At 46.5% G+C, this 16,000-nt stretch overlaps 1 protein-coding gene across 1 annotated transcript; it reads left to right on the forward strand.

Annotated features, from left to right (window-relative positions):
- The first annotated feature begins 1,953 nt into the window (after positions 1–1,953).
- SLX4 (SLX4 structure-specific endonuclease subunit) lies at positions 1,954–15,786 on the forward strand. Its single transcript, XM_075285821.1, has 15 exons — positions 1,954–1,974; positions 3,237–3,635; positions 4,130–4,279; positions 4,371–4,548; positions 4,623–4,829; positions 4,916–5,088; positions 5,248–5,567; positions 5,651–5,867; positions 5,943–6,034; positions 6,154–6,300; positions 7,166–7,335; positions 8,505–10,774; positions 11,322–11,424; positions 13,300–13,650; positions 14,782–15,786. The coding sequence occupies exons 2-15, from the start codon at positions 3,344–3,346 to the stop codon at positions 15,107–15,109; spliced, it is 4,998 nt and encodes a 1,665-aa protein (XP_075141922.1). The 5' UTR covers positions 1,954–1,974; positions 3,237–3,343; the 3' UTR covers positions 15,110–15,786.
- Positions 15,787–16,000: the final 214 nt, after the last annotated feature.

Raw genomic sequence — 16,000 nt, forward strand, 5'->3', positions numbered from 1 at the left:
ATTGCTGAAACTTGGTGCCAAGATCAGAACCAGTTGACATCAGGTTAAAAACCAAATCCTTATCCTATAACAGGGATCAGCAACCTTCGGCACTCCAACTGCTGTGAAACTACAACTTCCAACATGCTCCATTCACTTCCATAAACAGAAAGAGCAAGTATGCATGCTGGGAGTTGTAGTTTGACAACAGCTGGAGTGCCGAAGGTTGCCTATCCCTGTCCTATAACTAGCACCATAATAATCCAGCACAATACTACTGGCTGACACGTAGATGTAGTCGGTTTATGTATTGCAGTTATTGAGGTTATATATGAATGTGGCTTTTGATCTAAAAACCATCTGGGGACATAACATGATATCTATTCATCTCCGTACAGAATTGGCAGCAAAAAAATGAAACCGGGGGAATTAAAAATGTGCAAGAACTGGCTACATTAAAAAAAAATGCAGGGAGGGTCAGAGGTCTCATTGCCGCTGTTTCAAGCAGTGTGTAAGGTTAGATGGTAGGTGATGTTATGAGAGGTTACAGGGGCTGTCCAAGAGTTCCTGTTGATGGTTACGCTTAGACTAGGTCATGGGTGTCATGTCATGTGAAGAACACACAGGAGTAATGTCCGATTACTGTGCTGTGACTGTAACGAGCTGTGTCCATCACATGACCATGGGCTGTATATTACAAGGCCTTGGAGTGATTTATTTATCCACGGTCAGTAAGCAGAGATCTAGAAAACCAGGAGGAAATGATACAGAAAGTAGATTAGAAAATTGTACAATTTATCATTATGCAAACAGAGATGTAAACCCCCATGTACAGGGCCACAGCAAAAAAGTGATGAAAGAAAATCATGGCGGTAACGCATTGTGGTATTTCCTGCAGAGGTCTCCACTGTGGACTTTCTGCTGCTATTGTACTTCTAGAGAAACTGCGGGCGTTTCCGTAGGTATAATTCACATGCTGCGATTTCCAAACCACATCTGCTGAGCGTATTTTTCCACAATGTGCAGATGGGATTTACTGCGATCCCATTGTCTTTGCAGGGACTGTAAACCACGGCGGTTTTGGCCACGGTGTTTACGCCACGTGGGGCCTCGCGGATACATTTATCTTGCAAATAAAGGTGGACACTAGAGATGAGCAAACACTGTTGGGATCAGCCGATCTGAACAGCACGCACCCATAGAAATGAATGGAAGCACCCGTGACACTAACTTTGCCGGCGGCCGGCCGGCGTCACAGGTGCTTCCATTCATTTCTATGGGTGCGTGCTGTTCAGATCGGCTGATCCCAACAGTGTTCGCTCATCTCTAGTGGACACGACTGCAGGATCAGACTACACAGGGAGGGTTTGTTGTCCGTTACCATGTAGACACATACGTCTGCATGGACACAAAGCTTTCAGTGCAGGTTCTGTGCATAAAAATGGTTGCAAAAAAAAAAAGTCTCCTTAATAGTTGCATCATCTTCAGTATACTTCCTATAGGTTATTGCGGGGCTTATTTTGGATTTTCCGCCTTGGTTGGGCATGGCCCCTATATTTGGTTGCTATCACATGACACAAGTAGTTATAGCCTCCCTTGTATATTGTTTGTTAGGATTTGTCTAATAAAGTTTTTGCATTTTGATTATTATGTTTTGTGCCCTGGTCATTTTCTTTGGTGTTTAGTTGTAGCCCTGTAGCTTATTTTTGTAGCCACTTTATTATTTCTTATATGTGACTATTATGGCCTATTAAACCTTTCACAGCCGCCTGCAGGGCAGTCACAGACATTAGTGAAGACATTTGGACATGACACTACACAGAAAGGAGCGGCGGCCATTTTGTCGAAGACTTATTAAGGCGGCCCTCGCTGTGGCGCCAGTTTCCAGTTTGAATCCGTCGTCATGGAGACAGGCCAGCGCTCGGCGTTGGCCGCTTCGCGCGGTGACGTCATGCTACGTCACTTCCGGGTCCCGGAGCGTACGAATGGGCAGAGGTAAGACAGTGGGAGACGGGGGGTGCGGAGCGGGCAATGCGGATATAGCGGGGCCATATATGAGGGGCAGGTCATGTGACCCAGGGGCTGTGGGACCACAAGTCTCAGCGCGCCTCAGTAACTGCAGTGAAGCTACAAGTCTCCTGTGCACAGTTGATAGTCTGGTCTGATTGTGTTCTGGGATCCAGTAGTAGTCCTGACCCCTGCAATGTCCAACCATTGGCTCTGCAGAACTACAACTCCCAGAATGCCCTGCCAGGCTCTATGTTGTTTACCTTAGGGCTGTGCTCACACACTGGGGTTTACGTGTGCGATATCTGCAGGAAACTGCATGACGCCTTGCAAAAACCAAAATCCCTGGCTGCAGATTGTCCCACGTTTCCATAACAAAACCCTCATGCTCTAGATTTCTATCAGATTTCCTGCAGGCTGTCGCTTCTGTCTGTGGATCTGCGTTGCAGAATCTGCAAGGTTTAGGGCGAAGCCTTGGAATAGTCACACGCAGATGTAGTTGTGGATTTTGTCACTGCAATTGGTGATACTTGGAATGAAGGAGCTGCAGAATTCCTGCACAAACCTCTGAGGAATCGGGTGATATTTGCTGCGGCTCAGCCAGGGCAGGTTTCAGCATTTGCTTAAAGGGAACCTGATTTGGGACATTAAACAGCCCGCAGGTCATTATAGTGTTAATGCCATCAGTGCCCAAAACCCGGCTCCTGCACCCCCAGCACAGCCACCTCAGCTTCAGTGCACATGTCCTGGATCTCAGGTGTACAGACATCCCCGCCATCACTGAAGAACTAATATCTAAAAATAACCCATAGACCTCAATGAGTTCGGGTGACGTCTACAGTGAGGGCTCGTCTGTGCCAGGTGACCGCTGCAGCCAATCCCAGGCCTCAGTCGTGTTACTGTATGCCATTTGTGAAGAGGTCACCCGCGAGGCCTGTGATTGGTTGCAGTTGGTCACCTGACACAAACGGAAAGTCACCTTGATAAGAGACTGTGCCTGAGTGATGATCTTGCACCTGATCCTTGTGGCGCCACCACAGGCAGAATGAAGTATTGCACAGAGCTCATTCATATCCAGATCTTTGTAATGCAGGACAGGACTGGTCATCCAGAGCTGGAGACACTCTTGCCCCAGAGGTGAGGATCATGAGCAGGGGACCCCTGATAACCTCATAAGACTGTATAAAATACTTCCCCTTTAATAGAAGCCTTGTGTAATGATGATGTATCTACTCACATTCTTGCAGCAGACGTCTCCTCTGGAAAGATGAAATGAAGGACCGGACCGCTCCTCACTTATACGCTGCGGAGTGTCTGATTTAACCACCTCACCGCCGCTCCTGGGACACCTTCACTAATGGTTGAGTCAGATGATGAATTTGTTGAACTTTGCTCAAAACTCTTGAAACGGGTTAAGAAGAACAACAACCCCCAAGAGAGTCAGAATGTCCCCAAAAGCAGCACGGCGGCCCGGGGGAAGCCTAAGAGGGCCAAACCATCTGCGACCAAGAAGCAGAAGAAGGATGTGGGCAGCAGAGAGGCAGAAGTGGGAGTCATACCGGGACCAGACGGGGACAAAGCTGATGTTCTGAGACTGGAAAGGAATCACAAAGTGCAGAGCCAGCCTGCTGATGGTCTCCTACAGGACGGTAATAAGAGCCACCATGGGGCCTATAATAAGAGATCATTGGGGGTTCCTCATCCAGGACTCCCACTGATCAGCTGTTTAATGAGGCCGCAGCTCCCCTGTGAACTCTGTGATCTCTTCACTATTTACATTGCTTGGCGCCTGTTTCCTAGTGGCCGTGTGATGTCATTACAGCCTTTACAGGATGAGGCTATAGTCACATTGCACGACCATTATGAAACAAATGGTGTGCGTTGTAAACAATGAAGAGTTGGCTGCAGTCCCTTCAAACAGCTGATCAGCGAGAGTCCCAGGTGTCAGAACCCCACTGATCTCTTATGGATAATCCAGACAATCCCTTTAATAAGTGAATACATATATGTGTGGGGGATGGGGCCCATACTATTTACCATTTTTGGCATCCTGTGATTTCTGTATGGTTAAAACAATGAACGATAGTTTAGAAACATCACGTTTTGGGAAAGTTAAGTTATGTTGTATGTTCTTCTCTATCAGATGGGAGCAGGACGGACTGTCAGGAAGGAGACAACAAACCCCTGGACCAGATAAGTGTCAAAAATCTTGTCTTGGAGCGGATGCAGCAGTTCAAGAGAGAAGCCCCCAGCCGGATGAAGTTGGATTCCATAGAGATCGGTGAAGCCCATGGTGGGTGAAATCTCCCCTGACCTGTATCTTTCTCCTATCTCATGCTTCTTCTTCTTCTTCTTTATGAGTCTCATCTTTATCCTTCCTGCAGCTGCACTGTCCGAGGCGTGTCACACTGTACAGAGTGATGGCGCTCTGGCCCTGGCTCTACAAATGGATGCTAAGGAGAAGCCAGCCAGCTTAGAAGATGAAGGACTCTTTTTTTGCCAGCTGTGCCAAAAAGACCTGACCGCCATGAGCAGCGTCCTGAGGGAGCAGCACGTGAACAGGTGAATATCAGGATGTTCTCCCTCATTACATAGCCATCTTCTGGTTCGGTCTACATCTCTTCCTTATTTCTCAGGTGCTTGGACCAGGTTGAGAGTTTAGGAGGAAGCTCAGCAGCTCCGGCGGTTCCCAGTTGTCCTCTGTGCGGGAAACCTTTTAGCACAGAGAAAAGTCGTGCGTCTCACCTGAAGCGTTGCGCTGCAAAATTGGATGTTCCTGCTCAAACTTTGCTGCAGGCAGTGCAGAGGCAGGCGGCCGAGGCGGTATTCGAGGTGCCATCACGGTATGACTAAACCCGTTTTGGCCATTTTGTATAGCTCTTCATATGCGATTGCCTGGACTTACAGTTCCCATACATTAACTTCACAGGGTGGTCAATGGGAAGAGGAAAGGCGTACCTAAACAGAGGGAACCCTCCAAGAAGAGGAAGATGGCGCAGACCGGTGCTGAGATGGAGGATATGCTGGTTGCCTTGGCATTGTCCCGGTCTATGCAGGAAGACAAGAATGCACAGAATACAACTGTTGGTCATCCTGCCCGAGGTACAGTACTGAGAAAGGAGGAGGCGCTATCACTTTAAAGGATTGTTGGACATCCCATAGATGGAGCTATCCTAATATCCTAGAAATGTTCCATCACTTTATTAGATTTATGTGTTTGCTGCGTACCTGTCCCGCTCAAGAATCTATTATTGTATTTAGAAAAGAAAAGTCGCCGGAAACAGAAGGATAAGCCCACCCCTCTTCTGCTGGTCCAGGCCCCCGAGGAGAGGAGCGAGAAGCTGCAGAAGCGATTGTCTATGCTGCTGACGGAGGAGACTGCGGACAACAGTGTCCTGGCCTTACCGCCGAGCCATTTCTGGGCAATGGAAGAAGAAGAAGAGAGGGAAAGCTGGAGCCTGCGGGGAGGGAAAAGCTGTGTGCTGTGGGATATCAGTAATATGATGGAGAAGCGAGACACCCTGACCTACTATACACCCCAACTAAACCCCCCAATAGCTCCATGGACGGCTCCTGTGAAGGTCAGATTTGTACACACTCATCTATTCCCTATAGACACCATATTAGCACTCAGAATACATCACCATTTCTCTTCTTCTTTTAGAAGTTGCATAGTTCACAGACCCGTGTGAATACAACCATATTGGATCCTGGAAAACCACTGAGCCAGACTGCAGATGACAAGGATGTCCAACCTGTGTCCTGTGAGGATGGAAACCCGGTACCCGACAGCCAAAAGGCTTTGCTGGACCTGGCCGAACTGGCAGGAGAGGGGATGACACTGACTCAGTGGAACAATGGCGCTGACCATGAGCACGCAGGTAATAGAGGGTCTCACTGCTTCATATAAGCATGGCCGCCATGTACTGCATAGCAATAACATTATCCTACCGCAGGCCGAGAGTCGCCGGTCAGTATCACATCGAGCGGATTCATCCCAGTGCAAGAGGAGAAGAGGACGAATGAGAGCCGCGCACCTGATAACAAGGTACGGGGGGAGGAGAGGAATGAGCAGCTGTTAGATAATACCTCTGTATACGGGACAAGATGTGTAAAACATGAGGCCAATGTCCAAGGATTTACCTAATGTCTGTTTTTTGTTTTCAGATGCCGCTGCTTGTACTATCAGCAGATTTCATGGAGATGGTGAACAATCCTCACCTGAGCGATGCCCAACTGCAGACCGACTGCGGGGAGGTGCTAAGTGCACATATGTTTGTGCTGTACGCTCGCTGCCCCCTGCTGGTTGAAGCAGTAAGTGTAAAAGAGGATTTCTAGAATTTGATATTGGTGACCTGTCATTAATACAGGCCTTGTGACTGCTGGGCATCCTACTTCCAGGATCAGCACCAAAAATATCTGAGAGAAGGAGTTAGAGTGCCAACACTAACCAGCGCCAACACAGACCTACCCTTAGAATAAGTGGTCAATATCTGTTCTGTAGGTGTGCAGTACACAGTACCCCCACAGATCAGCTGCTTGGCACTGTGCTTTGAATTCAGTGAAGAGGCCGAGGCACTGATTCCAATGCTGTGGTCTCTTGAAACAGCTGATTGGTGGCGGTCCTTGGAATTGGTCCCCCACATATCTGATATTGATGCCCTATCCTGAGGATATATGTTGGAAACCATAAGATAGTGCATGTTATATACCGTGATGTGCAGGTATCTGCCCCGGCACCAGAGGTATCAGTCCTGTCAGTTTTGGCTATCACTGCACAATCGGAGGGGTCGGCCTTACAGCTTAGCGTCATCACTTGGTCGGGAGGAAACTGAACGTCCATCTTCTACCTCTGCCCACCATTCAATACTATGGGAGGCAGTTATAGGGAATAATTCAACATTGATGTTGATGTAGAATCAGCCCCAAATTCCACCGTGTGATCACACCGTAACCGCATTACAGACACTACAATAAACACGTCCATGCCGCTGTGTCTGTTACTGCAGATCAGCACCATTCACTGACTGGATAAAGCCCCTGTGTCAGGTACTGCCGTAGGGGGCTCATCCTTACAGGTCGCTCAATATACTCCAGAGACCCCTTTCAGTTGTCCTAATCTTCCCACTATTGAGGAATATACAATTCACCTTTGTATATCTGATATTCTCTTTTGTAGATCCACTCTGAAGGTTTCTGGGTAGATGAATCTGGCGCGGGCCGAGCTCGACGTCTCCTGCTCAATGACGTGTCTGCCGAGGCGGCCCACTGTTTTCTCCGATTCTTATATTCTGCCGTCGCTGATATTCCAAGCCACTGTCTGCCGCATGTTTGTGAGCTGGCACGTAGGTATGTATCAGGCTGTATTTGATGCAATGTAGTGTGGACAGAGACTATATCCTATTCATATGTGTCAGTGTAAATGTAAATCACTGCACATCTACCCAGTCACATATCTGATAGGAATCCTTCATTGTAAGCAAGTCTGAGATACTAACTGAGTATCAGATCATTGCAATATGGAGAAAATCTAAAGTATAGCAATAAGGTTAGGTAAGGGATCAACCTCAGGGTCCCCAATATTGCTGAGATTGAGTTGTTCCAATTCCCAGTTCTCAGCCATAGCGCAAGATGATATGTATGGGAGTGTCGGAAATACCTGAATGTGCGTTTTGCCAGTTTCCGGCAGTCCTGGTCACATTCATTGCTTTTTATTGAGTTCAATGCATACCAACATGCTGTAAGTGCCCAGGCTCCCCCTAGTGGTGACTCAACCAAAATAGTGTATTGTGACTGTGTATAGCAGGGACTTGGAGCTCTGTATCTGAAAACCTAAAGGCATGAAGCCGCACTAAACCTTGAACCTATTCAGATGGGTCAATAAAAAAACAAAACGGTATTAAAGGGTCAACAAAATCTTCAAGATCCTTGATACAACAGACTAAAGGATACAGGTTTTATATACAGTTATATGGTCACATGTTTGCCCTGTATGGAAAACCTTTAAAGACCAATATTGTGGGGCCTTTATATTACAAAGCTCTTAAAGGAGTTCGCTCATGTGAGACATTACCTTTCAGATTGCGGCCACTGTACTGATCAGCTGGTTGTCTTAAAGAGCGTCTTTCAGGTCCTCATAGATGTGTGGTAATATATACCACTACAAAGCCGGCTTTCCGGGTATGTGCTGGAGATATTTCGGCACCAGTGTCAGAAAGGTGAACCTTATGGCCTGGCTAGTAACACCCCCTTCAGAGCGACTTCAGGAGAGAGGAGGAACAACAGTCCTCTGCAGAGAATGCATTGGTAAACCTTATTACAGCTTGCATAACCCCTTTAAGGAGAGGTCCACTCTGCTCCGTCATAACACTCATGTTATCGAGCATATGGACAAAGTTGTCTTCAAGAAAGCAACCCCTTTAAGGAAGACTAGAAGAGAACCCCATTAATGCTGATTTATATGGTTATTCGTTGCGTGGAGGAGTCTTGTAATAATTTAGAGTTTGGCTTTCTTCTAGGTTTGATGTAAAAAGTCTGATAGACACCTGCGAGCTTCTCATTTCTGGGACACACAAGTCAGAAGATGAGATCCCCACAGAAGAGGAGGATGACGATGATGATGGAGAAGAACGGGCAGAGACCTTCCAGGAGTTGTTGAAGTCAATGTGGCTGGATGAAGGGGAAGACGTCTTTGAAGGTTTGCAGGATGAGGAGAAGCTGGATGATGGAGGTGTCGGGGAGGGAGAGCTGCAGGAAATCTATGAATTTGCTTTGACCCAACGTAAGATATTAGCAGAGCAAGACTCTGAAAGTGAGCAGGAGAAATCCGAAGACAACTCTCGTAAATCCAGAAGTCTTAATTTACAAGAAGAGATGGATTTGGTCACCACCGGTCCACCTAAAGTGTCTCCTAATTCCAAAGACATGGCGTGTTCTCCCAGAAAATCCCCCCCGTGCCTTCTGTCTAACAGCCCTGAATATTCAGTGGCTCCTTCTATAGCTCAGCCTCGAAGGTCTCCATCATCTTCCTCCATTGTCTCTCCTGCCAAGTCTCCTAAGTATAACGTTGCTGGCATTTCTCCAATGAAACAAGACATTACGTCACATAATCCTTCTGTTTCCGAGTCTCCTGTCCATGTTATTTCTCTGATATCCCCAAACAGAGATGAAGACCCTGAGGCAGATATGTTTGACCCCCGCAGTCCTCCACCTCTCGATGATAGTTACGACCGGATGTTCTCACAGACTTGTGGTGAATATGGTGAAAGCAAATCCCAAATTAATCCAGCTAGCCCTCAAGATCAACAGCCCATACTGACCAGCTCTCCTGCGGCCAGGTCATGTTCTACCATTCCCGAACTTGGGTCTTCTCCTAACATCCAGCCACACACACATTCGTTCCTCGACCAATCCACCTATGCCAGGGAACGTGCGTCCAGCTTCAAAGACTCCCATCATAGTACGGCCACTCAGACTAGCAAAGATATTACTCCCAAAGCTTCATCCGAAGCGGCAGACATCATCCTGATCTTGTCTTCAGATGAGGAGATGGAGTCCGGTGACCAAGCTGCAGCTCCACTGACCAGAAGTGGACAGACTGACCGGCCTGACGTGTGTAAAGTTATTAAAGAGTCTCCAGTTAGCTTTAGTCAGAGGAGGAGCAGTGAAGGGTTCTCACGCCTGGAAATGAGCAGTAGCTCCGAGATGTCTTGGTTGATTCCTGCTACACCCTTACCTCAATTGACCAGCTCAGAAATTTCCATGGTGCAGACATCGTGCTTACCTCAGTCCCCTCAAACTTTACAGAAGACGTCCTATGCAGCTTGGTCTCCTCCAAAATCACAGAAGACGTCCAGGACAGCTAAGTCGCCTCCAGATTCACAGAAAATGTCACATGCGGCTTCGTCACCTTCAAGCTCAGAGAGGATGTCCAGGGCAGGTCAGTCACCTCCAAAATCACAGAAGATTTCCCAGGCAGCCCAGTCGTCTCCCAACTCCCAGAAGACATCCCTGACTGGTCGGTCACCTCCAATCTCAAAGATGTCTTATATAACGGAGTCACCTCCAAGTTCACAGAAGACATCCCAGCTAGCACAGTCACCTCCGAGTTCACAGATGAAGTCCCACAGCGCTCAGTCACCTCCATCATTTCAAACATCCAGAAACTTTGCCCTTGATGTTTCTTGCCAAAGTATTGTTTCCCAAACTCAGGCAAGCCCAGCATCCCTCCCTACGATGTCTCCAAAGTCACCTCAGACTCCTCGGTCGTTGCGACCCTCCTTAAAAGAAAAACTTGAGGCTCAGTCTGTTGTGTGTAATAAAGTCGCTTCTTCACCACCAATATCCATTGCAAGCAGCACAGTCTTTGAGGTAGGGGACAGCGAGGACGAGGCCCCCGTTGCAGAGCCCCCGGCCGATATCAGTAACACCAGTTTTCAGTTTGACTATGATGAGCCTCCTATCGCCATGGAAGAAGATGTGTGGTGTAACATGCATGAGACTCCTACCAAGCCGTATTCCCCTCCTGCTCCTCGCACTCCTCTACAATTAAATGAGACCCCAACCAAATCCTTAAAGGGTACACTTAGCAGTCCTTCACCAGCCAAGAGCGCCACCGCAGCAAGTACTGAGGGTTCTCCGCAGGTCTCTGAGAGCGGCCATCAGAGTTTTCTCAGCTCCAGGTTGTGGGAGGACTGGGAGGATGAAGACCCCGAGCTGCCGGCTGTCCTACCCCTGTCTCAGAGACTGAATAAAGTTCCAGAGGTGCAGAAGGAGCTGAGGACTCCAGGTAAGTCTCTCCATGCACCTGTCATCCATGAAGCGTACATGAGACACAAGCAAACATACAATGGACCAGAATTATGGCAGCAATTTTGCAGTTTGAAGGGTTATTCCCATTCTAGCTAACCATGGCCTAGACCGAAGAAACAAGTCTGCACGACCAGGGTGGGACTTATGGAGACGTCCAAGTGATGCTGCTGTATACGGTCTCTGTAGCTCCTATATACTTCTCTTAGAGCCATGGAGATCTAGAAAAGCGCTGCTCAACTGTTTCCCTAAGTCCTGACTTGTCCTCACAAGTAGTAACACATCCTCTAATAATACAAACCTGGCCGGACGTCTTGTACCAAGATATCAGACACATGTCAGCACACATATCCAGCTCATTGCAAAGGGTTCACTTACATTTTCTTGCAATTGTAGGCAGACGGATAAATGAAAGGACAGGTGGATGGATCAGGGACAATGTCCACAGAACACAAAGCCTTTGCATAGATAAAATCAGCTGCAACTCTGCGTTCCATTACATAACAATACATCTGCTTTCTCCATAGTTTCCATTGTGCGCAGAAGAGAGCTGGCACCCAAGGTCCCTATTACTCCATTACCCGAATACTCAGACATGGACACCCCAATCCTCAAGAAAGAGTTAAGCAAGTAAGTGACGGGTTATAGAAATATCATGTTAATAGTGGTTTTTGTTAGAAGGGTTGTCCAGGCTAAACACATTTCATAGGGGCCTGGGGGCGACATCAAATTAAAAATCAGTGATATGTGCCTACCCCTGATCTTCGGATCGGGCAGTGCGTTCCCCATTCCCTGCTGTTTATAGATTGTCATGGAAGGTCTAGAGGCTCACATACTGGTTACCAGTGACATCATGGCTGAAATATTACTAGTACCCAATCATGTGATCATTGATCGCCCATAGTGGTCATCTGAGGCTCTGGACAGCCCAATCCCTGGGGTAGGTGAGTATTACTTGCGTTTTTAATTTCACATCACCCTGCACTGACCTGTATTTATGGGAATAAAGCACTTTGGGTGAGATAAAAGAAAACTTACTATAAACTCCAATAATCTCTGGCTCTGTTTGTCTCTTCTACTCTCTGTTGGCCTCTCCCCCTTCTTTATAGACCTGTTATCTGATCCCATTCTGAATGGCAGTCCATCTTGGGAGACCAAGACAGATTTAGCCTAGATTTCAGAGTGGTAAAACATAGGAAAACACAAAGGTATGGAGGAGAGGACTGTTTATAGATAGATAGATAGATAGATAGATAGATAGATAGATAGATAGGAGATAGATAGATAGATAGATAGATAGATAGGAAGGAGATAGATAGGAGATAGATAGATAGGAGATAGATAGATAGGAGATAGATAGATAGATAGATAGATAGATAGATAGATAGATAGATAGATAGATAGATAGATAGATAGATAGGAAGGAGATAGATGATAGATAGATAGATAGATAGATAGATAGGAGATAGATAGATAGATAGATAGATAGATAGGAGATAGATAGATAGATAGATAGATAGATAGGAGATAGATAGATAGATAGATAGATAGATAGATAGATAGGAGATAGATAGATAGAGAGATAGGAGATAGATAGATAGAGAGATAGGAGATAGATAGATAGAGATAGGAGATAGATAGATAGGAGATAGATAGATAGGAGATAGGAGATAGATAGATAGAGATAGGAGATAGATAGATAGATAGATAGATAGATAGATAGGAGATAGATAGGAGATAGATAGATAGATAGATAGAGATAGATAGATAGATAGATAGATAGATAGATAGGAAGGAGATAGATAGATAGATAGATAGATAGGAAGGAGATAGATAGATAGATAGATAGATAGATAGATAGGAAGGAGATAGATAGATAGATAGATAGATAGATAGATAGATAGATAGATAGGAAGGAGATAGATAGGAGATAGATAGATAGATAGGAGATAGATAGATAGGAGATAGATAGATAGGAGATAGATAGATAGATAGATAGATAGGAGATAGATAGATAGATAGATAGATAGATAGATAGGAGATAGATAGATAGAGAGATAGGAGATAGATAGATAGAGAGATAGGAGATAGATAGATAGAGATAGGAGATAGATAGATAGGAGATAGATAGATAGGAGATAGGAGATAGATAGATAGAGATGATAGATAGATAGATAGATAGATAGATAGATAGATAGATAGATAGATAGATAGATAGGAGATAGATAGGAGATAGATAGATAGAGATAGATAGATAGATAGATAGATAGATAGATAGATAGAGATAGATAGATAGGAGATAGATAGATAGATAGATAGATAGGAAGGAGATAGATAGATAGATAGATAGATAGATAGATAGATTGTTAGATAGATAGATAGATAGATAGATAGATAGATAGATAGGAGATAGATAGATAGATAGATATTAACCTGTAGGTTTGTTGAGATGTTAGCAGCCCATAAAATCACTGGTTCTGACATGAATTTCTCTCTGCCCTTTAGATTTGGTGTACGGGCGCTCCCAAAAAAGCAGATGGTGCTAAAACTGAAAGAGATCTTCCGCTATACTCATCAGGTCATGAGCTCTGACTCTGAGGATGAAGTCCCCGTATCCCAGGCCCATCGCAGTAAGGACAGCAGTGTAGTACAAGCACTGCAGAAACCTACCCATGACAAGCGGCGGCCCCAAATCACTGCCAAGGGGTCAAGTAGCTCCCACCTGGGGAGGAAAGGGCCGTCTGTGTGCGTGAGACAGGAAGAAGACGACACAGGAGACGATCAGCCTCTGACGGCATCACAAGAATCTACGACATCCTCTGTGGCTGCAAGCGATACGTCATCCCTATCCCAGAGGTAATGAGAAGCAACGGAGCAAAACCAGCCGCCCTATTCACACTTAGTACTAGAGACAGCAATAGCTTTGATTTCAGGCACCAGCATGGTCTCTTATCTACTCCCCCTCAGGGTGGCGCTGTGATGGTAACCCATAATGCTTCTGATGTCAAATGTAATCCTGATACATCAGAACTAGTATTCTGTATTTTGGATTTGTTAGCCTAGGACCACTAGAGGGCGCTCATGTGCCAGTAATGGGGGGTTGTCGGCCATTTTAATCACAGCACATTGTAGCATACAAGCCAAAAATAATAAGATAGCTTACTGCACATTATGGAGGGGGGTCCCGGGGGTCTCTATTGCACAGCCATGATGAGTACTGGGAGCAGGACCTTGCGGTGGTGACAGTACACTTTGCTTGTTTGTGGCAAACAATCCTGACCCCTGTATATATATATATATGCTTGGCTCGATTTCAAGTATAATATATATATATATATATATGTATTTTCAATGTGGGGGGTCAGAACAAGAAGCTGCCAGACACCTCTGGTGGGGTCTTATCTTATCCCACAGCCCGATCCTTCTTTTCTCCTTCAGGACAGGACACCGCCACATTAGATGGTTGGCCGATCCCATTGAATCGAGGATGGTTGTCTGACATTTATGTGATGTGTATGGACATATATATAGTGGGACACACGTCAGGGGGGGGTCACATGTCTCCTGTAATAGACAGATCTGTAACATTACTGATAGATCAGGTACATTATATACATGTCCTGCTGGTTATAGTAGTGCCTGCGCCTACCACATCCTCACATCTTAACTTATTCGTCGTCTTTAAGAGAATCTCCTCTTTGTAACCCTTATCACAGGATAGGAGATTGCTGGTACTCCCGCTGATCACTAGATTGGGGTCCCTGAGCCCTCCATTACCCCTCACTGGAGGTGATGAATGGAGTGGCGTACATGCAGGTCTATAGGCCTGGTAGAGATGTAGTCTGCCACCTCCTTTATAGCCATAGGCTTTGGGTGGGGTGACAGCGCACCTACTAGATGACTGATGTGAATGGAGCGCGCACAGATTTCTTCCCATATATCACAGACCCTATTCTCCATTGTCTTGTATTTCTTACATCTCCGTAGCTCCACCGCCAATGAATTTGAGACGGCATTTGCAGATGAAGAAGACGATGAGCCAGTGGCAGCCTCACAAGCGGCCAGCAAGGAGGCTCTGACAGCGGAGGCCGTGAGAAGGTTCATCGAAACGCAGCCCGACTTACATAAGAAGGTCTTACTGTATCAGCCCCTGGACCTGACCACTCTTCACGCAGAGCTCAAGCAAAATGGAATCAAGATCGCTGCGGGGAAGCTGCTTGACTTTCTGGATTTGCACTGTGTCACTTTTACCACCGCCGCAGCGCGCAAGGAGAAGAAAAGCCGCACAAGGAGGAAAGCAGGGAAGCGCTACTGAGACCGTTCAAGGGTATCGCTGCAGGATGGTCGCCTCACAACATGGAGAATTTTTTTTTGGTCACTTTTGTATGGTAGTCACAAGACGTTACCAGTTACCCCTGTACATAGCATTATGGGACAATGTCATCTGTGGCTCCTGTAGTTATAGATAACTGCTGCTGCCTCCATGTCTTCATGGAAACTAAGGCCTTGTTCACACGGGACTGTGTATTTTGGTCCTGATTCTGATGTGGGAAGCCATGTCAGAATAGGGCCAAAATGCACCTGCCGCAACTGTCACGGCTTCCCACTCCGGAGTAGGCCCAAATGAATGGACCTAGTCAGGAGGGTGGTGTCGCGAGGTGGACGCTGGGGCTGACTCAGCCTTGGAATCCGCCTGAAGAAAGGGCAGCTCGCTTCTTTTTTCCGTGAGCCGGAACATGCCACTTACGGGAAAAAAGGAAGCTAGCGGTCTCCATAGACCTCTATTGTAAGGGGGCGGATTCTGAGGTGGATTCGGCATCAGAATCCGCCCCCCCTTGCCCCATGTGAACGAGCCCTAAGGGGCCGTTCACACAGAGGAATTTGGAGATATTGCCTTAAAATTCGTTGCAAATTCTGTCTGGAGTCTGCCTGCCATTGTTTTCAGAGACACTAAAAAAAAAGAAACGTCCTCCTCGATCTTGCTGCAGAACCTGAGGATGATGAGCCCATTGTATCTGAGGTTAAGGGCTGGAATCGGAGAGAAATCTAATGGCCTTAAGATTAGTCCTAGGCATGTTTCCCGCCAAAAGTTGCGGCAGGAGATGTAACTGGGGGGCTGGTTCTTTGGCTGACAACAGAGCTGACGCTTCTTTGCCGTAGAGGTGTCAGGCCTGGTTTGGTTACGTACATCCCCGTCTCTTGGTTT

Source organism: Leptodactylus fuscus, chromosome 8, assembly GCF_031893055.1.
Source record: "Leptodactylus fuscus isolate aLepFus1 chromosome 8, aLepFus1.hap2, whole genome shotgun sequence".
NCBI classification, from domain to species: Eukaryota; Metazoa; Chordata; class Amphibia; order Anura; family Leptodactylidae; genus Leptodactylus; species Leptodactylus fuscus.